Source organism: Mustela nivalis, assembly GCF_964662115.1.
Source record: "Mustela nivalis genome assembly, chromosome: 3".
In the NCBI taxonomy this organism is placed as follows: domain Eukaryota; kingdom Metazoa; phylum Chordata; class Mammalia; order Carnivora; family Mustelidae; genus Mustela; species Mustela nivalis.
The window spans coordinates 85,691,335-85,718,239 of record NC_139022.1 but is presented as its reverse complement, the minus strand read 5'-3'; the positions used below and the strand labels follow the sequence as shown (position 1 = coordinate 85,718,239).

The 26,905-nt window shown below is 43.1% G+C and overlaps 1 protein-coding gene across 1 annotated transcript in view; it reads left to right on the top strand.

The window, feature by feature from the left end:
- PIK3R1 (phosphoinositide-3-kinase regulatory subunit 1) overlaps window positions 1–26,905 on the top strand; it is an 82,553-nt gene continuing 55,648 nt past the window's right edge. Inside the window, exons 1-2 of the mRNA XM_082722996.1 lie at window positions 1–212; window positions 10,191–10,913. Coding sequence (XP_082579122.1) covers window positions 10,577–10,913 — 337 coding nt within the window. The 5' untranslated portion in view covers window positions 1–212; window positions 10,191–10,576. The remainder of the gene's footprint in view (window positions 213–10,190; window positions 10,914–26,905) is intronic.

Below are 26,905 nucleotides of genomic sequence, written 5' to 3'. Positions count from 1 at the left end.
GGGCGCCGGAGCTGCGGGCTGACGGAGAGGAGTCGCGAGCAGCTGGAGCGGAGTTGGAGGAAGCGGCTGCGGCGAGGGCGGCGGGCTAGCGGGTTGGAGCCGCCGAGCTCGGATCGGGAACGACAGGCGGGTCGGGGCCGGGTCAGAAGCGCGTCGGAAGCCGCCGCTGCAGCCTGGGCCCCGCAGAGGAAGGAAGCCGGCCGGCGGGGGAGGTAGGCGGCGGCAGCGGGTCCGGGTGTGTGTGTGCCCGGGAGGGGGAGGCGGTGCGTGCGCGCGCGGCTGCAGCCGTTCTCTTCCTGTCACCAGCCGCCGCTTCTGCAGAGCCGAGCCGGGGGAAAGCGGGCCAGCCGCCGGCATCGCCGGTTCTCGGCCAGCGTTCTGCGCGCTCCGGCGGCTTCTGAGCTCCCGTTTCCCCGGTCCTCTAACGAGCTGGCTCTGCACGTCGCCGGACTCGTTCGTCCCCCGAGTTGCAGGCGATCTCGGGCTTGTCCCCACCCCTTGGATACCGCACACTTCTGAGGGTCCTTACTGTCGCCTTGCTGCAGTTTTCCGGGGTCTTCCACCGGAGGAGAGCGCCCAGACCGTTGCCTTTGAGTTAGCGGGAAGGAGTGGAGTCTCCCCCCGCGTTCTCCAGCTGCAACCAGGGTCGCTGCTCCGGCGGTTCTTCCGAGCGGGTGGGGCGGCGGTGGTCCCCGGAGCTCGCCGGGAGCCCCCGCCCTCCGAAGTTTGCCTTCCTCCTCTTCCGGGGTGGGGGAAGTGCTCCTCGGGGAGGCTGGTCGCTGGGGCCCATAAAGCGTCTAGTGCTGGCTGGGCCTGGACAGGTTGTTGGAGGCATATTTGATGGGGTCCTGCAACAGCCCGGAAACCCAGCTTTATCGCGGGTCGAGACTGGTGGGACCTGCCCAGCAATATGGAGCCGGCAAGGGAGAGCAAGAGTGTGGCAAGCCCGAGCTAAAATATCGTGGGGAATTGTCTGGCAGCCACAGCTCTAACACTTCCCAAGAGCAGAAACTGCCCCGCAGATCACAAGACAAAGAGAACTGAAAAGCTCAGGCTTGCCCCTCCTGTACAGATACATACTTCGGTAACCAGAATTTGAGCATGAACTGGAAGGGTGTGAGTGCAATGGCTGTTACATGTTGAACGCAGAACGCGTGTGAACTGGATTTGGGGAATTTCTTGGGCTTCTCTGAGAGCTATTAATATCGAAAAGGTCTCACTTCCACCCTTAATCCCTGGTGGAGCTGCAGCACGGTTGGTAGCCCAGTATGAGTTTACTTTTTATTTGGAGCTTTTATGACTGTGGAAGCAACACTTTTTTCCCCCTTTTTTCTTTTTCTGTTCTTTTTCTCTTTGTCATTCAGTGTGAAGTACGACTGGGTGAAGCAGTTCCGGGTTTTGAGTGCAGCATAAGATTGTCATTTCAGCGTAATGAGGTTCAGGTTTTAGTTGTTAGGCGGGACATCACAGAGCTTATTGACCCAGGCATTCATGTTGAATTGTATTTAAATGTTTCATTAGCTCGGGTTTCGTTTTGCAACTCTAAAGATGGGTAGGTATTAGCTAGAAAAGATCGGAGAAGACAGGTTCATATCTGAGGCACGTTGTTAAGAGTAATGGATCTTCAAGGTGCAAGTCATTGGGAATTTGGTGAGTTCTGCAGAGAAGACCACAAACAGCTTTTATCTTCAAAGAAGAACCCCCTCTTCTCAAAATATCAGACAGGTTTTTGATAGCTCACACTGTCCTCGAAATAAACAGTTCAAATCAATAGAGGGTAGTTTCTTAGAAACAGAAGTTGCTTAAATTTTGGGAAGCAAGTGTTTTGGTTGTTACAAAGAAAAAACCCTAAAAGTTGTTGGGGGGCAGGCAGTGTCCCTCTAAAGTTTGAGAAAATGTGTTTGGTTTAGAATCAAGCTTTAAACTGGAAAGGTCCGTGGAGGCGACTACCTGCCTTGCAGAATTGTTGGGTTATGTCACTGCTGGCCTCTTCAGCTTTTACATTCCTGTCGCAGGTAGGTAGTAGATAGTCCTACTTTATTCCTAACAGTGTATAGGTTTTTCTGATTGGGAGGAAGATCTGTCTATCTCATATTGGCTTTCAAAGTGTGAGGTGCTTTTGCTTTTTAACTTCCATCCTGATTTGGGACATGTTCTTGTCAGTTGCATAACAGAACTCTAGTGTACACGTGTCTATCTGCTATTTTATCTGCTTTTGTAAAATGATGTTATCACTGTGTTCTTTCACATGTGTGATGCTGATAGGGTGAAAAAGCACTTCCCTTCCCTTCAATTAATTATATTGTCTTTTCTTAGCTATTTTTTGAAATTCGTATTTATTAAGATCAGGAAATCCCCACAGTGTATAAAGTTAGTTTTGGGGAACAGAAGTGGTACAATAAATTATGTTAATAGATGTTTTGGTTGTTGGTGGTGGTGCTGGTAGTATGCGTTTATTTCTGGAAATGCCACTTGCACCTCAGCCGATTTTTGAAGGATTTTGTATCTTAAATGTAAACATACACCACCTGCCCGAATCTTGTGTTGTTAAAAGTGACCATACATGTTAATTACATTTTTCCATAATTGCCATGTAATTTTTAAGGTAATATGTTGTCCAGAATTTACTTTTTTTCTTAGGTGGTTCATGGGTCAGTTTCGAAAAAGGCATCCACTCTGAAAGATTGTCCACTTACTCATTAAAACAGGGACAGTTTCAGTTCATCTTCTGTTGTCTTTGCATTTTGTGATTCCCGAAATGTGTTTTATTGAATAAAGAGATGGTGAATGAGCAGATTTAAAGAAAATGATTTTATGGTCAGGTAGATGATAAAGAGCTGAGATAATGGCTGCCTCTGTGGGGAGCCATTGGGCTCTCACCTGTGGGGCATACACCGTGCAGAAGAAAATGGGAAATGCTTCTTTCTGTACGTTACATATTTCGATGGGCTCCCCACAGATCTGTTTTGGAGGGAACAGGAATTTGTCAGTGAACTCAAGAGAATGGAGCCTCTTAGTGAAGCTCTCAGAAAATGAGGTTACTTACCAGTGGAAGGACGGCTTATCAATTTGGTTTTTATACCTTAGAAGGCACAATATAAATTCTGTTACTGTTTTTAATAGAGAACTTAGGTTGTAAGTAGTTTTTAAAATATTCATGGTATTGCTTTTTTCTCTGACTCCTCCATCTCCATCCTAATGTGATTTCTTGCTATGCTTCTGCCAACTCTCTTATTGGAATTACTTGCCTTTAAAAATGGCGATTAAAGGCCATTCCATGTGCATTATGCCAAATGAGCTGAAAAATAGACTACATAATTACTCATAAACTTGTCTGTTTGGCTTATGTTGGTTGGTTTCCACCCCCCCCCCCCCCAAGTGTATAATGAGCATAGCGTAGTTTTTTGCTGGGAAAAAAAAAATTCTGCTATGAAAACATCTTTGGAGATTTTATCTTTCCAGCATTGTTTTCCTTAAAGTAAATCAAATACATACCCACAGGCACCTGTCCTCAAAATAGTTTTCAGGTTCAGGATCACCCCCGAGAGTCCCCTGTGCAAGAGTGAGTTAATAGAGCCAGGTGCCTGGGCAGGCATGCTGCCCCTCTACTTCCTGGCTGGACCCAGGAGGTCCAGACCCTGGACTCAGACCCCAGAGGACCTAGGGCTGAAGCCTCAGAACTCAGCTACCTCTTTAGTCCATGAAGGACTCTTTTCCTGTTTGAGGGCAGAGCCTCCACCAGACCTTGCTGTAGAGGAGTTTTGGCCCCTCCCATGTCTCTCTGCTGGGACCTCCAGAGCCACCCCTTTCCTTCAGCCGGGAGAGAAGTAGGTGGGCAAAGTCCACAAGCAGGCTTTTTGTGTCTGGTTACTCTGAAAAGGAGTTAAAGGGACAGCAGAGAGTTTTATTTTAGGCTAACTTGAGGATTCCTTTACAAGAGTTCGCTAGCCTTTAGAAGCAGTGCAAACAAAAACTCGTAGCAAATATTCCTGTTTCAAGTAAGGATCATATAAATGGTAGTAATAATAGTATAAATAGTATAAATAAATAGGAGTAATGATACCAGTAATAACATAGCTGCAGTTTACTAGCTATGTAACATCAGGCAAAGCCTTTAACTTTTCTGTGCTTGTTTTCTCATCTGTAAAATAGGGTTAGTAATTATATCTAGGATGGTTGTGAGGGTTCATCGAGTTCTGTGCAAAACTCTTAAGAGCTGTGCCTGGCGCATAGTAAACACTATGGTGGTGTTAATTATATTAAGTTCTAATTATCAAGCATGGAGGTAAGCACTTTATATATGTAATTTCATTTAATTCTCATGGTAACCCCGGGAGGTGTAAGTTTGCTCATTGTAGCTGTCTCACAGATGATAAAATTGTGCCACAGAGAGATCTGAGTAACTTGCCCAAGGTAAAAAATCCGGACAGTGATGGGGACAGCTGCCTTTGTCCGAAGCTCAGTGCTTATACTAATCTCGTTAAGACTTTTGCAAAATCGCATTGTATTTTCACAAGAGGAGGAGGTTCAGATCATCTCATTCAGTTCCACAGCCATTTCCATGGGCCTTTTCCCTGTGATGGTGCAGGAAACTGGAACTGTCAACACCATGCACAGCCTTGCCTGGATGGTAGGGTATGTTTCTCAGGCCCCTCTGGACCTGCAGCAGGAGCACTAGTATCTTTCTGCTGGCCTCCTGTGAGGACTGCAGCTGGACCTGGGCCTCCCTTCTCTGCCTCTCCTGAAGTGTTCCAGTTCTGTGTCATCACTTTGCCTTCTGGAAGATCCTGCCTCCGTGTTGTTTCACCTGGGCTTTTCCTGTGTCCTGCCCACCCCCACTGCTCCTCCAGCCCAAGAAGGGCTGCAGCCAGGAGGCTTGCCCACAGTATGGACTCCACCCTGAGCTTCCCAGCCGGGAAGGCATTGTGGTTGGTTTGAAAATGATTGAGGATATCTGACGACTTTTACTTTAGGCTTAATCTAAGTTTGTTCTAACTTTGATTTTTATGATTTCCAGGACATTGTATTGGACAGGTGAAGAAATTTTTAAATGATTTGTCTTTAAAAGACAGTGAATTTAGGTTGGGAACTTGCCCTAGACTCAGTGCTAGCCCGGGGAGGGTGGAGAGATGGAATGCAGGGAAATATGGGATGTGGGCCCAGGAACCCTCCATTGCCTTTGCAGCCGAGGTGAAGACCCACTGTGTGCTGGGACCCAGTGGCAAACTGCTCATTGAATCAGGCGTATCCTGATTTACTTCAAGTGATTTTAAAATGCCCTATATTCCTGTCTCCTCACCACGTTTGCTAAATCCTTGTCCTTTGTAAAAGGGGAATGAGTAAGTCAGCACAGCCATAGGACTTTTCAAAGAACTTTGTTTGGTTCTTTGCCAGAATACCTGTGGGTTATGGGGTTAAATTGAAAGTTTACATTCAGGCCTTTCTACGTTAAGAAGTCATGGGTTGTTGATTGTCAGGCATCAGACACAATTTTATTTTGGAGAACAAAATGGGAATTGCACGGTGTCCTAGCAAAGAGAGAAAATATACATCGATTAGTGGTGTTGCAGGCAGGCAGACTTTAAAAGGGTTGAAAGACTGGAACACGGTAATTACCATCAAAGAAATTTCGAACTGCTGCATGCAGTATTATGTAAGAATAAGTTAGTTACTTGTTTATAAAATTCCTTTTTATCTTTTGTTACTGTAACTTATGCGCTAGCTTGGCATCTAGATCATAAAATTGCATTGCTTATTTGAAAACATTAAATTATGGTTGGGTGGGTATAGAAACCTATAAAAACCTTTACTGTGTTAACAGTTGTGTTGGAGCTAGGTGGAAATAGTTCACCAGACTGGTGAATGTAGCCAAAGAGATTGGAGGCATAGTCTTATAATCTGGGCAGCATATATCCTGTTGATGTGTGGGCAGTTTCAGCTCCAGATTGATCCTAGGAGGGTTACATTACACAGGTGCTGCCAATGTCTCAGGCTGCTGAGTCTTCTGCAGTCCTGGAGAGAATGTGAGGGTAAGAGAAAAAAGAACTTGTTGTCTAGATAAGATAGTTGTGGGACTATGGATTAATGTTCCATGTATTTCCCTAGGGAGGAGCTGAGTTGTTAGAAATTGTGTAGTCATGGGCCTGGGATATCCATAGAGGGCATAGATGCCAAGAGGGGTACAGGTGGCAGAAGTGTCAGCTCATAGAGCAGAAGTGGGCAGGATTCCAGAAGTGGGCAGCCTTCCAGAAGTTTGTGTCCAGTATTCTCTCATTCACTAGTCTATAGATTTCTTTGGCAAGGATGCATTTTACTGAAGTCTCTTTGCAAGAAAATTTGCATTGTCCAAGATACTGGGTCCTGAACTTGCTGGAACTCTTGCCAAGTTGTAGTGGCTTTTTTGGTTAGGTGTGTTTGTAAAAGAGCCACCAACACTATCAGTGAGGCCACTGTCACAGAGAGTAAATAAAAAACAGACATTCGGGATTAATCTGAGGGGGTCAGAATGTGCTGGTAAAGAATCTGCATCTTTGACCCTGTGGACATACCTGGGCTGTCCTCGGTCAGCAAAGCATGTTGAATTTGGGCAGTAGGTTCTAGTGCTGTCAAAAGTTGTAGCCCTGGAGCCAGACGGCTAGAATGTTAACTGGGATTCGAGCTCCCAGTTGCTGAGTGTTACCATGGCCAAGGTACTCAATTCTCTGTGCCTCAGTTTCCTCCTCTGCAAAGTGAGACTATTGATAGTGCTGCCTTGGGGTTATGGAGAAGAGCGACCATGTTAATGAACGCGTAGTTCCTAATGAACATTAGGTGGCAATGGTTGAGTGAGTTAATACACATCCAGTTCCCAGTAAGTGTTAGAGGATGCCCGTGATGACCATGATGACAGTGACAGTCCTCAAAATGGGTGTGGCTGTCAGGAGAAAGTATGTGGCCTGTGTCGGGGTTGAGGTGCCCGCCCCTTCTCCCCGGCCAAGGCCGCTGTGCACTTGGCCACAGGACACTGTCCAGTTGCCACCCAGATGACTAGTCAGTGCTTGCTCTTCTTTACAACGTTGCTCTCCAACTGCTTAGCTGGTGCCAACTTTTGGCCAACCTTGAATTGTATGGATTGGTCTTCCTGGCCTTGATGTTGTGGAGTCCCAGAAGACAGGAATGTGGTGTGTTCTTATAATCCTAGCATCACAGAAGATGAGGGTTTTGTTTGATTTTGGTTTTTTTGTTTTGTTCTGTTTTGATTTTATTTATTAAAGATTTTATTTATTTGACAGAGGGAGATCACAAGTAACAGAGAGGCAGGCGGAGACAGATGGGGAAGCAGGATCCCTACTGAGCAGAGAGCCCAGTGCAGGGCTCAATCCCAGGACCCTGAGATCATGACTTGAGCCAAAGGCAGAGGCTTAACCTACTGAGCTCCCAGGTGCCCTGTTTTGCGTTTTGTTTTTGAATCAGACGAAGACCCAGAATTCTGCACAGCTCTTCTCACACAGAAAGTTAAGTTTCTCCTTTTAAAAACAGTGAGGGTTGGGAATTAGTAGAGACATCTAGGTCTTTGGCACCTGGGTTGGGGATTGCTACTCTCAGTCATCAGGTTCCTTGGGGTAATTTTTCTCTTTGCACAGATTTAGCCTCAGGCTAACATAAGCATAGTTTTCAGGTTGGTAAAACCTTGACCCGTCATGGGACCTCTTAGTATGGTGTCTCCTCTTCAGGACCATTGCATATCTGCATAGGCGTGCTGTGACCAGGGGCCCCGGTGGTTGCTGAGGACTGTGTAGGGAAGGGAGTAATAAAGAGAGACAGACAGGGAGAGAGGGAGAAAGGGAAAACAAGGGGGTGGATATAATATTCCCCATTCTGTTAAAAATCTCACCAAACTGGCCCACTGGGTTGTTGAAATAGAACAAGCCATAGGCAGCAGCTGGTGGAAAGATCTATCCAATGTACTAGTTGAGGATTTTTTTTCACCCCCAAAAAGACCTACATTGCCAGGAAAAGCTAACAAAAATTTCAAGGCAGATTTGGAGGAATTAAATTATTCTTAGGCATGTTGCCTGGTTTCCAGGCATTTAGGGATATGTAAATTTTCATGTTCCTTAGAGTTCTGTGTCTCATTTGTACAGAGTACATTAGTACTAAAAATGAGATTTGCTAGTCCTACATTTTTGTGTGAATTTCTGCTGTGAATATTTAATTTGATTCTGGATCCATCAAACGGAGAGGTGGTCTTCAAACATAATACAGTTTATTTTTCTAATACACCGTGTTAGTTGCTTTAGTTTTTTTTTTTCTTAATCTGACAAATGAAATGCAAAGTTAAGACTACTGTCTCAAATTAGTATTCTTACTACTCAAAGATTTCCAGTGTTTGTTTTTGCTTCTTTTAACATTAACTTTCCTAAGAGTGTTACGGTACTACCACAAAGAGTCTCTAACCACATAAAGTTGAATACTTGACACTTCTGAATACCAGCATCGTGAGCTGTGATTAGATTTTGCATATTAAGATGCACACACTGGCGAGTTCTGTAATACTGAACTTCTCAAGTGGCCCCCGCATTAAAACTCACGGAGCTCTCTTTGATATAGCACGCTGATGTTATGTGGCTCTCATTTATTGCTTTGCTGCTCAGCCAGCTTAACTTTAACCTTTCAGTTGCTTTTACTTTTTATGATGAAGATAGTGCTGAGAAGTGACCGGAGTGCAAAGTGTTACATGAATGCCCTGTGCTGTTGGCAGGCCACGTGCTGACTTTCTGTCTAGAGAGTCTTTAATTCCTCTGCTTCCACTACGTTACAAGAAAAGCAAAAACTTGCACTGCTGGTTTCCCCCTGTACCAGGCTGTCTTTCCAGGTAATCTCAGGCAACCATTTCTACTTCCTCTCCAGGTTCTTAACTCCTTCAATTCACAGACTGTCCTCGATGTCTCTAGACTGGTGGCTGGTTTCTCAGAAGTCACTGATGATAGGGTGATGCAGAGCCCTGGGTTACCTAGCCTTGCCTCACTTTCCCCCTACTGCAGGATTTGGTCTTCGGGATCACCTTTTCCCACCCAAATCCTCTTGTCCGTTGTTTCCCAGGTAAGACTGACAGAGCCTGTCTTCAAACCTTGACTTTGCTTTCAAGGCTGCTTTCAGTGAACCCCAATGTGTTTGAGCCTCGGATGATTTTTTAACCTCTGATATATTTTTTTTTTTCCCCTGGGAGCTCCTCCCTGCCACTGAGTTCAGTATCACCTTATTTGTAGCTGATCAAATCTGTAGCGGGTTCCCTCTCTTGAATCACAGGCTGGGTTTGCCCCTGAGCCCCACCACACTAGCAGTTGTGTGCTCAGCATTCCCTAAAGCCCACTGGAGGTAACTCCGGTTTGGCCTTCTGCTCCTGTTCTGTCTTGATTCTGATTCAGGCATCACCACCGCACTCGTGCTTTCTCTGCAGTGTCTCTTGCTTAATCCCTCCCCTTCCCTACCTTCTGCCACCTTGGTTCACACGCTCGGGGCCTTTCACCCACACCACCGTAGTCAGCTTTCATCTTCCCACCTTCATCCCTTTTGCCCATCCGTCCCACTCACTGTAGTTGGACTGAGATTCTTCAAGTGCCCGTCTCTCAGGGTGTTGCTCCCCTTTCTCTAAGCGTCTTCAGTGGCTCCCGAGTACCCCCCGCCCCAAGCTCAGTGCAGGCATGTGTCATGTCACATAACCCCTCCCTGTCTTTCTAATCCAGTTCTAGTGTTCCCTCTTTGGCTTCAGACGCTTTGGACTGCCTGTTCTAGCTCTTCCCAGAATAGGACATTTGCTTAGTCACATCTGTACCTAAGTTCATGCCACTCATTCCATTGTGTCTTTAGATCCCTGCAGTTAGACGCGGGTTTCTCCCTTGCCAGAACCCAACAGCGTTTCGTCTCTGCCTGTCTTCTGCACTTTCCCTAGTGTTACGGTTCCTTGTGTCCCGTTCTTATCTGAGAGACATTGCCACATGCCAGCACACCTGCCACCCCTGCCTAATGTTCTTGGAAGGCAGAGACTGTCTCACTAATCTTTGTTGTATATATCATGTTGAGCAATAGCACGCTGGCCCAAGTGTGTATGCCAAATTGATTAAATACTTGTTGAATGGAAATAGAAATTCAAATTCACACAGATGGCAAAGTGTGATGTTCATTCATAAGTCTTGTTTTTCCTCTGCTAGGTGAAGCTCGCGTGTGGAGTGACACAGTCAAATCAGACGCCAGATGGACAGTGAGACAAGAGTGTCAGAAAGGATTGGGCCGCGCTGCGAGAATCAGCCTGGAGGCCAAGTGTTGACGAGCTGCTGAAAAGGAAGCCAGTGGGAGGACTGTGGGCCGCAGAGGAAGTGGCACCCTGTCTTCAGTCACACCATTGATGGAGGACAGATGGACAGCCGGACAGCCAGTCACCTTTCCTCTTAAACCTTTGGAGAGTTGTCCTTTGTCCTCTGCTGGACACGTATTAGGAATCTTAACATACACTCTGAATTCACTTTCCACAGAAACATAAGACCAGACTGCAGCGGGAAACCGGACTGCTCTGTTGCATGGTCCTAGACTCGCCACCATGAGTGCCGAGGGCTACCAGTACCGAGCACTGTATGATTACAAAAAGGAACGAGACGAAGATATTGACTTGCACTTGGGTGATGTCTTGACTGTGAATAAAGGGTCCTTAGTAGCTCTTGGATTCAGTGATGGACAGGAAGCCAGGCCTGAAGAAATCGGCTGGTTAAATGGTTATAATGAAACCACAGGGGAAAGAGGGGACTTTCCGGGAACTTATGTTGAATATATTGGAAGGAAAAGAATCTCGCCTCCCACACCAAAGCCCCGACCACCTCGACCCCTTCCTGTTGCACCAGGTTCTTCGAAAGCTGAAGCAGATAGTGAACAACAGCAAGGTCAGTATTCCTAAGTGATTGCTTTTTATGGCTTTTTTTTTTTTTTTTTTAAAGAAAAGCCTGAGATTTGTGTCGGGCTGTTGTCCTCAGGGAAGGACTCATTTTGGCAATTTTATCTGAATTTATGCATAGTATATAAAAAGCTTGGTCAATCATTACAAGACTAGAAATTTGTGTTTGTGGGGTAGAGTGTTGTAAAAAGAGGGAGATGGTATATGAGAAGAACCTGTTTCGTAAGCATCTTTAAACCCTGTTATTATAGTTGCCATGGAATTAAACACTACTGCGTTCTTCCTCTTGTAATTGGTATTAATATATTTAAATAATCATTAGGGGAAAGTAGAGGGTAAGTCAGTATATTTAACGTTAATTTAACGTGTATGGAAAAATGTCGAGAGCAATAAAGTGACCACAGAACTCAGCAGGGAAGAAAGCATTGTTTTTATAACCTGGTGTCTCCCTCTTGGTTTCCTCTCCAGAAACACTGTGGCTTTAGCTGACGCCTAATCCCGTACTCAGTACTCAGTATAGGTGGAGAGGGAGTTCGCTCCCTTCACAGCAGGGCCATTTCCTAGCACTATTGCCTCTAGTGTGCTTGGCCATGATGAGGGGAAAAAGAAATTACTGAATGCTTTTCTTAAATGGAAACCACCTTGATTCAAAACCCGCTCCTTGTCTCATGATCTCAGGGTCCTGGGATCGAGTCCCACATCAGGCTCTCTGCTCGGCAGGGAGCCTGCTTCCTCCTCTCTCTTTCTCTGCCTACTTGTAATCTCTCTCTGTCAAATAAATAAATAAAATCTTTAAAAAAAAAAAAAACCCCGCTCCTTGTCTATTATTGGAGATGGGCCACGCTCGAGCTTTGTGCACAGCTGGTCACTGAAGGTTTTTCTGCTGTGCAGTGTCAAGCAGAGACAGGCCCTTTGCTCAGCTTTGCTGTTTCGACCTTTGTTAAATACTCATTTCCTTGTTAGTAAATTTCAAGCTTTTTTTCCCCCTCATAATTTTTTTTTCTTCTCAGACTGAGAAGGTTTTGGAAAGGTAGATTTAAAAAGAGGGTTCCCCCCCCCCTTTCCCACTCCCAAACCCCGCAGTGGTTGCATGTGAAGTAGAACTGCTCATGGTATTACAGTGTGTTTCTGGGAGGGATTCTGATACTCTTCTGCCTTCTTTAAGCTGGCTCCTTACAGCACTTAAAAATGAGGTAACACGGGGTTAAAGGAGCAGAATGCAAGGTAAAGGCCTGCCTTTTAGCACTGGGTCATAATACGACAGGGAATCTTTTATAAAAGTCAAGCATCCCTATCTAGAGATACCTGAAGGGGCACGTGCCCTTTCCTCCCCCTCCCTGACCCAAAAGGGATACTTGTTGGATGAACGTGATACCGAACTTTATGAACAATGTCCAAATGTCTTTTACCCTACCATTGAAAAGCAAAAGTAAATTTTTCTTCACAGGTAAGTCAGAAAACCTTAACTGCATATGTAGATACAGTTTTTTCAACCATTGCATTTCATTGAGCAGATTGAAGGTGTATATGTTACGAGGGTTTTTTTTTTTTTTTCCTCCACACCAAACTATGTATTTTAACTTGGCTGTTTATTTTTTAAGTTAAAAAAAAAAAAACACTTAAAGTAGGCTGATTCCAAAGGAAAAATTAATTTTCCCAGAATACAAAAGATGACAGAATCCTACAAGTATCTGTGTTGGATTAGAGAAGATTATTTAAAAGGTGAAAAGAAGGAGCTTCTTATCAAGATTAGTGACATACAGATTTTGTAAAAATAATTTCTAGACAAAATTGCATTTAATAACTGCTATTAGGTATAACTTCCATTATAAAAAAATGATTTTCTCTTTTTAGGTCCTAAACTATTTTATAATGCTTTCTTTCTAATGTGATGCAGTGACAATGGAGATTTTTCACAGCCTTTTCTTTTTTCTTTGTAACACATGAAAAGGTAGGGTAATTGAAGATTTTTAGCAGAATTTAGGAAAGAAGCCCATGATAATGTGCATTCAGGTATTAGAAAGAGTGGGTCTAAATATAAATGAGAAATTAAAAGTAACGAAAAGGTTGAAAAGGGAGTAAGGGGACGTTGTGAGAGGAGTGCAGTAATAAACATTAGGTTTTCCAGAAATGTTAGTCTTCTGTTCTCAGTTAAATAGGGGCACCTGGGTGGCTCAGTGGGTTAAAGGTCTGCCTTCTGCTCAGGTCATGATCCCAGGGTCCTGGAATCGAGCCCCACATTGAGCTTCGTGCTCTGCGGAGAGCCTGCTTATGCCTGCTGCTCTGCCTACTTGTACTCTCTCTCTGTCTCTCAAATAAAATCTTCTAATATAAATAAATTAAAAAATAGGATTTGTCTGAAATGAGGACTCAGTAGCTCCTACTGGTTGCCTGTCACATTGATAAGGAAGGTAGTTGTAGAGACAAACATATATGTTGGAACTATGGGCTTCTGGTTTCTTTTGCCCACGTGGCTGTTTATTTGGAAGCCTGTACAGTGACACACTGTGGAGCAGTGAGAGGATGGTTCTTTTCTTACTGTCGTTGAATCCTTTAGCACTTTCTTTCTTTTTACTTCACGCACTTGATGTAGCCTGTTTTTTGTGTTTGACCTTCTTTGTTTTATTTAGAAGGTTATCTCTGAGGCCTGAGGTCCATGCAGGTGTCCTGTTGAGACAGTGTCACGGGGAGAGTTGGCATCACCACCCCCCCCACCCCGTCATGGGTAGGGGATAGACAGAGGGTGTTCACGTCTGCCTGCCTGCCTGCTAATTGTGTAGTCCTTGTCTCCTCCTCTTGCAGCCTTCTCTCTCCTTCAGAGAAGGTTGTGGTTGGACTCTGGCCACAAGTAGATTGTGTGAGGGATTGCTCCTTATGTAGCAGAAGCCGCTTTTCCACTTTTCCTTGAGTGTTCCTGGATGTGAAGTTGAGCTTCTGAAACTCACTTGAAAATCTGCTAAACCTTCCACCGGTACCTTTTGCGTGTAGCCCCTTAGGAAGCCCAGCCTGTCGATTGAATTGCATTTGTTCATTGGACATTGTTGTACCTCCTGCCTCCAAAGTCATTCAGTAAACATGAGCTGCGTCGCTGTTCTGTGCTGGCAAGTAGTGATGACAAATGAAGTCAAAATTCGAGAGAGGTGGGGCGCCTGGGTAGCTCAGTGGGTTAGAGCCTCTGCCTTCGGCTCAGGGTCCTGGGATCGAGCCCCACATCGGGCTCTCTGCTCGGTGGGGAGCCTGCTTCCCCCTCACTCTCTGCCTGCCTCTCTGCCTACTTGTGATCTGTCAAATAAATAAATAAAATAAAAAAAGAAAATTGGAGAGAGGTAGTGTGCCTTCTGATACTGTGTCCTTTCCCCTCCCGCCTCAGGGCTGTGCTTCCTTCCCTCCCCTTGGCCACCTCTTCCTCACACATCCTTTGGGCAACTTACTTTGCCCTCTGCTCCCATCTTCTCATGGAGGCTGGCTCTGCTCACCCTATTTCACGTGGTGACCTGCCCCTCTGCTTTTGCAAACCATTTATTATCTAACCAGCTATAGAATTCACTTCCCATGTTGATATGGGTTGTATCTTCCCTCTGCTAGATTGTAGGCTCCATGACAGTGGGAATCTTGGTGGTTCTTCCATTATCCCGAGAATCTAGAGCAGTACAATAGGTTGTCAGTGGATAAAGGCTGGCTTTTGAGGTTCTTCATCGAAATGTTTCATATCCAGGTGATTTTATTTTACTGTATTTATTTTTAAAGATTTTATGTATTTATTTGAGAGAGATCATAAATAGGCAGAGAGAGAAGAGGAAGCAGGCTCCCCGCGGAGCAGAGAGCCCGATGCGGGGCTTGATCCCAGGACCCTGAGATCATGACCTGAGCCGAAGGCAGAGGCTTTAACCCACTGAGACACACAGGTGCTCCCATCCAGGTGATTTTTAAAGGAGAGCCACTCACTCTGTCTGTCATGGGCAGGCACACGAGGCTGTAACAGCCCATTCTGTTATTAGAAATCACAGCTGATGTGTTTTCACATCATTCACATCTGAGGAGTCTTGCAGCCTCAGCCTTGACCATTGAATTCTGTGTCTCCAAAACTGTTACTTCCTACTCCAGTGCTTAGGATAGGTCGTTCTGCTAGCGGGAAAGTGTGTTAAGATAGTGGGTTCTGTCAGCCACTTAAGCAAAGTGATTAGAACATGTGTCAGGATCAGCAAGTGTCCTCAGGCACAGCTTTTCTTCCCTCTCCCCTCCTTTCATCTCCTTCCCTTTGCATGGGGGCTAAAATTGCCAAGAGGAGTGTCATGTTACACTTTCCCTCAATGGGGTGAAGCCCTGTGTGACCTACTTTGGAGAGAACCTGCTCAGTGTTGAATGCAGGTGAAGGGTGTGCAAAATGGGTGTCACATGGTCATTAGGGGAGCCATGCTGTTGAAAGACGGTACTCTAACTCTTTCTGCATTAGGCTCTTCAGACCCTGGCATTCCATTCCCAAACATACAGCCCCATTCAGCCACGGTTTCTTCTGTACACAAAGAATAATGGAGGTGGAGATGTAGGGATAGGGGAATGAAAATGTATTCCTTCCTTTTATAAGTAAGCTGTCCAGCGGGGCTGTTTCTTGAGACAGTATTCTGCGATTCATTAATTAAAGTCATACCAATGCACACTATTTAGACTAGTGAGATTCTCGTACCTAGAATCTCGTTTATTGTATAGACTAGTGACCATGTTACTTTGTAATGGGAACACTGGAATCTGCTAACTGGAGAGAGCACTTAGGAATTAGAGTTCATACCCACCTACATCCCCCATCCACACCCCTTACCGGCTCCCACTTTGGACCCTGACAGTGAGTCCCGGGTCCCGGTTGGTTCCACATATAAAACACAAAAGCACACATTGGGTGAGGCCTATTTTAAATTTTGATTAAATTTCTTTATAAGCAGAAAAGAAAAAAGCATGTACCTTGCTTTCAAGGTTTCCCTGGCCAAGTTATTTCTACATTTCTCATACTCAGCATGTGAGTGCCCCTGCATGGTTGTCATTCACTGTCTGGAAAGTGAGGCTGTAGTAAATCACAGAAATTGACTACACTGTACAGAGGTCACAGAAGACAGCGACCTGATCCCAAATTATACACCTTTGCTGAGCCTCATGGTCATAACATACTGCTGATGCTCACCCAGACAGCACCTGTGAAAGTAGTTTGTTTTGCATCACAAATTCCTGCCTTCATGAGTTCTGTTTTGGTTGAGATTATGCCTTGTCGTAACTTTCTTCACCTGTTCTCCCGACTTAAGTGAGACTTTGCTGTGCATTAGAGGATTGTCCTGTTGAGCTCCCCTGAACGGTGGGGTGAGACCTCAGACTTGAAGTCTGCATTGACCATGCCGCCTCTGTGAAAAAGCCGGGCTGGTTAGAGGGTATTTGAAGATAAAGCCTTAGAGTCCTGCCTCTAACTACCCGCTGGAAAAATTAATCAGAACACTAGGGCTTTTACCCAGGTATAAAAACTTAAGTGTCTGACCTCTGTGTTTTAATACAAAATGGAATTAATTTCCAAAAGATATCATAAATGTAACTGATTAAGAGTAGGTCTGGAGAAAACAAATGTGATAATTATTTTTGATAAAATCAGATGAGCTTAACCACTTCTCTTAAGATCCCAGAAGGGATTACTCACATATTAAGTTACATGTTGTGATAGAGTTCTCCTGCCCGAGTGCCAGCATTTCTTTTCTTTTTTGTTCCTGTTTCAAATCTTTTTACTAAATGCTTGATTTTTAAGGTATTTTTCCTGTGAATCTTAAGGGTTTTTTTGTTTTTGTTTTTGTTTTTTTAAAGATTTCATTTATTTATTTGACAGAGAGGTAGAGAGCACAAGTAGGCAGAGCAGCAGGGAGAGGGAAAAATAGACCCTCTGCTGAACAGGAAGCCCGGTGTGGGACTTGATCCCAGGATCTTGGGATCATGACCTGAGCTGAAGGCAGCTGCTTAACCAATGGAACCACCCAGGCACCTGATGAATTTTAAGTTTAATTATTTTGTCTCCCTAGAAATTTGAAGAGAAAGAAAAGTAACCCTAATTAGTAATTTGCGTACCCATGGTTAGTTAAGAAGGAAACTGACAGAGAAAAGATTTTCACATCTTCCTACATAATAGCAGAAAAGTTCTGCCCTGCCCAACCTGGATGACCATGTTAGGAATTAAAAGCAAACCTTAGGGATGCCTGGGTGGCTCAGTGGGTTAAGCATCTGCCTTCGGATCAGATTATGATCCCAGGGTCCTGGGATCGAGCCCCGAGTTAGGCTTCCTGCTCAGCAGAGAGCGTGCTTCTCCCTCTTCCTTGGCCTGCCGCTCTGCCTACTTGTGCTCTCTATCTGTCAAATAAATAGGGAGAGGGGAATAAAAATGTAAATAATAAAATAAAAAATAAATAACAAAAAATAAAAGCAAACCCTAAGGGGGGATGCCTAGGGAATTCCTCTTGGTACACTCCCAGAGAGGGAGACATTCCTCCCTCCTTCCTCCAGTCTGTTATTTGACCAGAAGAACCTGATATTTCTCTTTCCTGGAGCTGTGGTGAGAGTTAAGTTCAAGGTTACAGATAAGACATTGCTTGAGGAAAAGATTTCTGCCATGTTACCATGACATGCATCATTTAGAATCACAGAGCTATGGTATGCAGATTGCATTTTCTTAAGTGAGATATATGTTCAGATGATTGCATTAAGGCTTCTAGCTTTAGATGTTTCACTCTGCCTTTTTTTTCCTTCCCAAAATGGGTGAAGTGTCCAAAGTCCATATCTGTACTACCTAAGTAAAGCCTCACACCTCTGATTCGAGCAGGATTCTGTTAAGTGGAGTGAGCCTATTTTGTTTCCTAGCAACCAAGCTAATGATGATGTTCTAATGAAATTTTCCTTGTCATAAAAGTAGAACTCTATATTTTCTTTTTTAGTTTAGTTGTCAGTAGATTCTTTGATACCTTTGACGTCTTTTCTGGTTTCTAGGTAAAAGCATCTTTGTCTAAAACAGGAGAAATTCTGATTAATAAGCACTTCTCCAGTAAGTCAGAGTTTGAGAAAATAAACAATTCAAATTCTTAAATTCAACAACAAAGGGTGTCTTACATCTGCTAAGTAGCATCCCAAAAGGGGAGAATTTTGTACCTCTGGCAGAAAAGAATACTAAATACGTGATGCTATTTACATATCCATGTTTTTCTTAGTAAAAGAAAACAGATGTTAGCAGTGGAACTGGCTATTGCATATATGTGTGTCTTTGTTGCGAACAAATTTCCATGAGGAATGACATCAAATTGGTTTGAAGGCTGAAATGGGAGAAAATAACTTGGTGTGATAGCTAGAAATGAGAAGCATAATTGCATGATGGATTATATCTAATGTTTTGAGGTCTTGGTTGATTTTATAGCATTCTGTACCAAAAGAGTTCTTAGGCTTTCATTGAAACTAATCTAAATAGAGGAGTTCAGAGTGTACTAGAAGTTGGCTATATTTTAGTTTCTGGGGTATAATTTCCCTAAAATGTCAAGTTTAACAAAATACTGTCAGAATACTTTGTAAAGTGTATTATTCTTACTAATTTCTATAACTGACCACAGTATTTTGTTTTTACTATGATAATCCTATGCACTATACATTGTTAAATCATCTGATAAAGTAGAACTTTGCAAGTAAAAATTAAAACAAGCAGCAGATCTTTCTGTTTAATTATGCATGCAGAACTTTGTCCCAGTAGCTTTATGCCATCTGACGTATGGCTTTCATTTTCAGGAATACCTTTCTGGACACTGTCTTGCTTGGAGGTGTTGGCATTCATCTGCTCATCTATTTCCATTTGGTCGCACTTATCATGCGGTGCCTATAGATTCTTCTATCCTGTCACAGTTTGATGCATATTGAAGTTCTGACTGTGAATTTATTACACTGCATTGTAGGAGACTCTTTGTAATTTGGTGACCAAATTTGGTGTCCAAGATAGTAAAGATGTTGGTATAAGTGAAATCTAAATCTCTGTGATACAGTATTTGAGCCAGAAATTCCACTCTGCTTTGCTTCCTATAAATTCCTGAACCCCCCCCCCTTTTTTTAAATTCCTTAACCCTTCTAATCCAGTGTTCTCTAGTTGTAAAATAGAGGTAGGTACTGTCTCTTCTGATTTTTAACTGTATTTTAGTTTTAGCCTTGCTGCCACTTGGTCAGTAAAAATTTCTTTATTCCTACTTAAAGAATTGTTGAGACACATAATTCAGGAAACTTAAGTTGTCCCCAATAGTGTTTCACCAGTACATGTGCCCAGAAGGCAGAAGAAGGGACTTAGGTTAAAAAAAAAAAGCTAGGATGGTTGGGCATATGTGCTCACGTGACCTCACAGCCATTTTCCATTTGATTCTTCTATCCAGAATCAAATCATTTTCCAGATTAAGAAGGTAAAGCTCAAATGATTTTGTAAATATTTAAGAAGGGGGCTTTGTAGAAGGGGCATTCAGATGGTTCAGAGCCCTCCAACACATGCCTGTGGATCTTGTTAAGCAGTCCTTTGTGAAGTTATCAGTAACTGAAGAAACCAGATAGTTTCGGCTTTTTGGGTGGTCTTTAATTATGTTTGTATGATCTTTCAGGTTTCATTGGCTGTTACATTCATACAGCCACACAACAAATTACCTTTGTTTTATACACGACTCCTTGCATTTTCTCATGTCTGTTAAATGTATTAAAGGTTTGAGTTACATGACTGAGGAGGCCATGAAACTAAGACAAAGTTTTGGGTATGTGTGCGTGTGTATGTGGTTTTTCTTGAGAAGAAATAAACCTTGATCAGATCCTCAGAAGTTACGTACCATTGATAAATGATTTTCCCTCCATGTCTGTTATTTTGGAAGACGTTACTGTCTATTTCAAATGTTTCCCTGAATTTCTAACTTTCTTCTTTTTGTCTTATAATTGTATCATTTTGATTGAAATGGAGCACAGGCTGGTTATTACCTGTTTAAAAGCCAGAAAGCTGAGTATGTCCAGCAAAAGAATTAGGCGTTTTGGCATGTAGATAGTGGCTGCTTGAACTCCATAAATACAAGAAATCCCAAGCTGACTAAAATGAATTTGAAGTCTTAAACCTAAGCCTGAGTTCTGTCAGAGTTAGCAGTAAACGCCATTTTAAAGACTGGCTAAATGGCTAAATTCCTTTGAATGTCAAACTTTATTTCTCAGGAAAGTCAGTCACTGCCAAGTTTATAACATAAACATTGTGTTTCTGTTTCCAGAATTCCAAGGACAGGAGGGTCGATGAGGGCACATGAAAGGCACAGGTGAATTTTATTTCTGGGTGTTTAAAAGGACAATGTGACATTGCACAGAGATAGTCTCTCAAAGGTGATGAGTGCCAGCAGAACCTCTTGGATGCCTTTATTTTTGCTTATGTTTTTTTCCCCTTGAAACATTTGAAAGTTTCCTCATTGAAAAAGGTCTCTGCCTGGTGGGCCTGACACAGCCTTGTGAGGCTTCTCACTAGTCCCTAAGAAGGTAGAGAAAAAACACTTGCATTCTCAAGAGTTATAAAAGCGAGAAGTAGCAGGGCAAATGTCTACCGTAAACTAAACAGAGCCAGGTTTAAGAATATAGGCAGTAAGTTCTGACCACCTATAAACAGGGAGGCAGAGCGGTGTCCTCCCCAACTCTCTGCCCGTAATTCAGAAAGAGCCTAGGCAGCTGTCCTCAGGATGTCCTTCCCTTCCTCTTTCTAATCTCCCCCAGTGATACTTTTTTATTCAGTGGAAGATCATAGCTCAAAAAATAACCAGGCAGGGTAGTGGGACAGGGGATATTACTGTTACATCCTGAGAATCTTCCTCCACAAAAGTAAAGTGTTGGAGGTAGTAGGGAAGGGTTAGAAAGACCTCTGTTGACTCGGGGTTTGAGTACTAGTTGAGTTTTCCACCATTCAGACCTCAGAAGAACAGCCAGTGAAGGCAGGAGGCTTTCTTTCAGGCCAGCGAAACTACACTGGAATGAAGACCACATTGGGAATTGGGCTGGGAACTCTTCATTCTTTTTTTTTTTTTTTTTAAGATTTTATTTATTTATTTGACAGAGAGAGAGAGAGATGAGAGGCAGGCAGAGAGAGGGAGAAGCAGACTCCCCACTGAGCAGAGAGCCCGATGTAGGACTCAATCCCAGGACTCTGAGATCATGACCTGAGCCAAAGGCAGAGGCTTAACCCACTGAGCTACCCAGGCACCCCGGAATTCTTCATTCTAACTGGCCAGCCAGCTCTGGGTCTGAAGCCAGTACCTGATGGATCAGGGTAACTCAGAGAAAATGCTAGGTCTGGGTAGATTTCTTCTTGCTTAGTGATCACTGATCAGGAAAAGCATAGCTGAGCCTGCTGAACAGTGTTGCCCCAGAAAGGGAAAGGGGAGATCAGATAGGCGATTTTAAGAAAGGACAGATCTCCACCAATGATTTATTACTTCAAAATGACACGGCCCGAATGAAAGAGGGGCAGAAAGCAGTTAAATGTTAGAGTTGGGGGGGGGGGGATGAAATGGCAGTAAAACCATAAAAAAAAAAGACTGAGTGTAAAGAAATTAAAGTTTCAGTAACATATGAGGGACAATAATGCAGCTGAAAATAAAATCAGTGTTGTGAACAAGAAATGTAGACAAAGCTCTTCCAGAATGCAAAGAAAAGGAAAAGTGAGGAGTAAAGATGATAGATACATGGACCTGAAGATCTAACATGAGACTTCTAAGTGCTGATAAACAGGAAATTGTATCAAGTCAAAGAGAACAACATAATAAAAATAACCTTGCATGCATGTGTGCACATTTGAACATGTCCTCCACCTTGTTTATTGGAGATCAATGGAAAGCTGCCTCTAGATGCGTGTTGGCAAAAAAATAAAATAAAAAAATTAAGTATAAAAATCATCATTAAAGCATCTAGTCACAATACCTACTTAAGTACCAAGAAATAAAATTGAGGCTTCCTTCTCCTTTATAGCTGTAAATGCTAAAAGACAGTAGCAGAGTTTTGAGGAGAAAAGATGGTGACTTGAGAACTTACGGTCTGGCTTCTTTATATTTGACATGGAAAGGCAGTTAAGAGACACACTCTGATAATATCAGCAAGAGCTCAAAAAGATACGTTACCCTGCCCATGTCCCATGGGAAAACTTAAACATTGTTTTTCATTTAAACTTTGTAATGAGAAAGGCAGAAGTTGATTACCTTGAAGAGTAATTACCCAAAGAATAAAACTCTAAGGTGTGTATTTTCCAAACACCTAAAAATAAAATGTGTCTTTGAAAACACAGACTGCAGAGAAAGTGAGACAGTATTATGGACATGGGGAAAATCCTTAGCTTGTATGAAAATTTTACAGAAATACCTGTATAAACATGCACATGTATGTGTGTATAGGTATACAAGTGGGGAAGTGTGGATTTATACCTGCCTGTATTTGTGTTTTCAGCAAATGCTAGTTCTTGGTCAGGGGCTGTGCTAACATTGTGCTCCATTAACTTGTTACTTTTCGTAAGAACTCTGTGACATTGGCCTTATTATTACAAGTGTTACAGAGGGAAAGAAGTTGAAGTTCGGTTAAATGATAGCCCAGGCCCACAGAGCTAGTGGATCAGACCCCAGACCGTCTGCCACCCCAGCGTGGTTAAGCATCTGTACCACCCAGCGAATGGGCCTTGGGTGGGAGGGTCCACGCTCTGTGATGGCGCAATATTCCCGGACACAGCCCATTGGCCAGGAGGGCACCCCTGAGCCAAGGCAGATGATCGCCTGGCTTGCCAGTGATCTGTGACGTGGCCTGATCCTAGGTAGTGAGTTAAACAACAAGATTTTTCCACTTTCAGGAAGTAGACCCAAGAAAAATGACAGAGAATGAGGCAGTTGTGTGAGTTATTCTCCTTTTCAGCAGAAGGACCTCATCAGAACTGTAGGCCGGGAAGAGGTGATTTAAAGTCATGTTGGAATCTCTGGAGCATAAGTGATTACAATATTAACCTTCAAGTTAGCACTCACTGGACTCGCTAGCGCTTCTTAAAATGGTATATACGTGTAGATGTGACGTTATATCCTTATAAGATGGCATAACATCTAAATATATAGAATAGCATTCATACATAACATTGTATACAAACATGTCTGATAGCACAGTATGTAAAGCAATATAGACAAGTCATTGTTGCTTTGGTGATGCGAATGCGCCTTTGCAATTGAGTTTGCTAATTTCACTAAAATCAGCTTTAAAGGATTGAAAGCTAGTTGTAACTTGCTACTCCACTAGCCATCAGATGCTTGTAGTTACTTGTACGGTTATATTGTAACTGTCATTTGTGGTCTAATCTTCCCCATAAGGGAAACTTGAGAAACCCAGTCAGCTTTAACATTTAGAGGAAGTTTAAACATTGGAGCATAAAATTCACAGTTGTTTAGGTTGAAACTCCGTTTCCTGTCGGACCACATCTATCCAGCTCTTACGTGATTGGAGTCAGCTAACTGTGGCCCGCACTCAGGACAAGTTTCACAAGATGCACCCAGTGTTTATTTTACTCTTGTCTTCGCCCGCTTCCGGAGTCTGTGCAGCGGACCCTGAGCCCTCTGCCTATCTGATGGCAGTGTGGTCAAATAAGGGAATTTGTCTAATCACGTAACTATTTTATTCCCTTAACTGCTGTTGGTGAATTCCAGCCTCGCTGTTAACATCCTTTTAGTATTTAGTATTTGGCATATTCTTTAGCCATCAGGGTGAAAAAAAAAAATTTTTTTTTTTCATGGGGGAGCGTAGTGTTATCTGTCTATGAGACTAGTTGCCTTTCGTATACTCTGAAAGAGAAAGATGGAGACAGTTGTACAATGATCTTTTTTCCTAGAATACAAAACCATGGTCCCTGCCACCTCTCAGGCAACCCCCACACAATCCGTTTTCTAAATAAAACGTGTTTGAAGTACAACTAGGCTTTTGCTTAAGAATCTCTTGATTCAGTGAATCGCTAAGGGACCATCTTTTGCCAGCATCACATGCTGTGTGGAGTTCACATTCTACAATGTTTAAAATTCTCTATTCTACGGTGCCTGGGTGGTTCAGTGGGTTGAGCCTCTGCCTTCGGCTCAGGTCATGATCTAAGGGTCCTGGGATCGAGTTCCACATCGGGCTCTCTGCTTGGCAGGGAGCATGCTTCCTCCTCTTTTCTCTCTGTCTGCCTCTTTGCCTACTTGTGATTTCTCTCTGTCAAATAAATAAATAAAATCTTTTTAAAAAAATGCTCTATCCTAGCAAATGTGGTTAGTAATCTCCAAATTATGTTATCTCACATTTAATGTATAATTTGCTAAGAGAAGGAAATGAAGAAGGCTGGGAGTTAACAGTTCCAGTAATTGAAGCTTAAAATGAAAGCACAAATATTTTGCTTACAGGAGTTGAAAAGAAGACTGATAGGGTTAGCCTTTTCCCCGAAATCCATCTCACAGAGTTGATATTTGATGTTTTAGGCAAAGTAGTGGTAGGTTCTCATTAATTTTGCCACCTTATTCTGGACCTTTCACTTAGAGGCATGTCACTGAATGAGTACCTGAATTTTTTATTTACTAAAAAGGGTGTCTTTGCATTTTTTTTTTTTTTTTGGTATTACCCTTTTTAGTGCATTGCATCTGGTTACTACCTTTTTCTTAAACACATGTTGTAGCATGAGGGGTTTTACATCTGGGATGAAGAGTTTGAAATGTTTTCCTCATGATTCTTAAAGGTTTGCTTGGTACGCCTTGAGCATTTGCTTTGTGCTGGGCACTGGCTGCATACACTGCCTGGGGCATCTCACTTGTTGCTGTTTTCAGGTTGAGGCTTAGAGCCAGAAGCCCAGGAGCAAATACTAGTAAAGGGTAGAGAGCTGGGGTTTGCACACAGGCTCTGACTTCAGGGTGTGTGCTTTCCAGCATCACGCTGTGCCCCACCCTCAAATTGAAACGGGAAGAAAGGGAACCTCTGGCCGTATGAACTTCCCCAGAGGCCATGTCATGTTAGACCAATCACCGAGACTGGAGGCAAATATTAAGTAAATATTAGGAAGAGGTGGCCTATATGTCATAGACTTTTAAGTTGAGTCTCATATCTCTATAATCTTTAGACATATTCAGTTACTCTCATACTAATTTTAAAAATCTTCAAGATCTAGGTATTAACAATCTTCAGTTGGCTCATATCTTGTTTTCTGTCAAGATCATGTTTGTACTTGAACCATACATGGAACCAGAGACTTAGATGAGACGGTTTGTACCATATCATCACCGTCTTTAGAAGTTTTCTTAGCAGTAAAGAGGGAAGACTGTATGAAATACCATAAGGTAAAGCAGTGACCTTACTCCGTCCAGGTGAAAGTATTGTGTTATTAGAATGTTACCAGTGTTTGAACCTAGAATTGGGTCCATTTATAGCAGTTAAAATCTAGAAGAATGCCTGTGTTTTAATTGCTTGGTTTGGTAAAAGGTTAATCTTAGAGAAGAGATCAGCCCTGATGGAGAGCATGTGAGGTTGGCTACGGATGAGACATCTGGACGAGGTCTCCATGTGATCCCCACTTTGAGTTTGTTCAGAGAGCACAGCAGTCACACTTCAGTTCCTGTCACACTCCTAAGGGGTAGAGGAAGAATAAAAGTCCTTGATGCTAGGAGATCCCTTTAAACCAGCAAGATGGATTTAAGGCAGGCGGGGTACCCAGAAAGAGGGGTTTTCTAGACAAGCAAGCAGATGCTTTCCTGGGCCCGACGTAGGAGATAGAGCTAAACCATACTGCTGTAGTTGACACTAAGACAAATAATCCCACCCCTCATTGGAGTTGGGGTATCCTTTGTAGTTGTGTTTGGGAAAATTCACTGCTGTGAAATGGGAGATCTCCTGGACTGATGGGCTAGCCTAAGGTTAGCCCGAGGCTAAGCTGTGGCCAAGGATTTCTCAATCCTTCAAGCCTCCTCCTCTTCAAACTGACCATTTTCAGACTTAACCCTCAGTTTCTGGGTAAGTTGGAGTGTGCCTATGGGGAAAGCCCTTGGTTTGGGATTAGTCAAACTTGCCAGAGAAAAATGGATTTAAGCACTAATAAAATTTCTGACCCTTGTCTCAAGAGGTTAACGTTTTCATTTATGTTTTACATGACTCATTTTAAATTACAGTGCTCTACAGATATAGAAAAAAGTCTTCCTCTTCCCACCCTCCCCCAGACATCACATAATGGAAAAAGCAAGAATTTTCTGCATAAGCATGCCTTTTTAAAAAAAAAAAAAAAAAAAAAAAACGAAAAGCCAGTCTCTGATGGGACTTTTTTCCTGCCAGAATTCCCACTGGCCCACTGTCGCAGTTTTTACAAAAGGCCATGATGAAAGAGGAAGGCCCATTTTGAGGCCTTTGCAAGCTCTGTGTTATGTGAAATGTGCTTGTGTTTCTGCTCTTGGCTATCAGGAGAATGGTTATTTTTGAACCTCTCATAGGCATGTAAAACCTGGGCTCTCTAACTGTTAACATGTAACTTTGATTAAGAAAAGATTTGTTTGCTGCTATGATGAGACACATAAAACTTTGAAAGGTTTTGATGTTGTGTTTCCTGTTTAAAAAAAAAAAGTGTCCTCTCTTACAAACTCTAACTAGATGAGAGGATTTTCCTCATAGATGATTCATCTCTGGGAAGAACCATCTATGTGAAGGTCATAACCTAGAACATTTTTGAAGGGAAGTTTCAGTGAATTAAAAGAGGGCAGAATTAGGAAGCCCAAAGTTCTGTTCTACCACAGTTATGGCTGAAAAAACCCATTTCAGCCTGGACCCTGGACCCTGGGCAGTCCCATTGTTGCTCACAGACCTCACTCATTTCCCTTCACAGTGGAGGAGAGAGGTAGCCTGGACCCCACTGGGAGTTTGTATCAACAGTCCAGGCATCTGGGTGGCTCACTGGGTTAAAGCCTC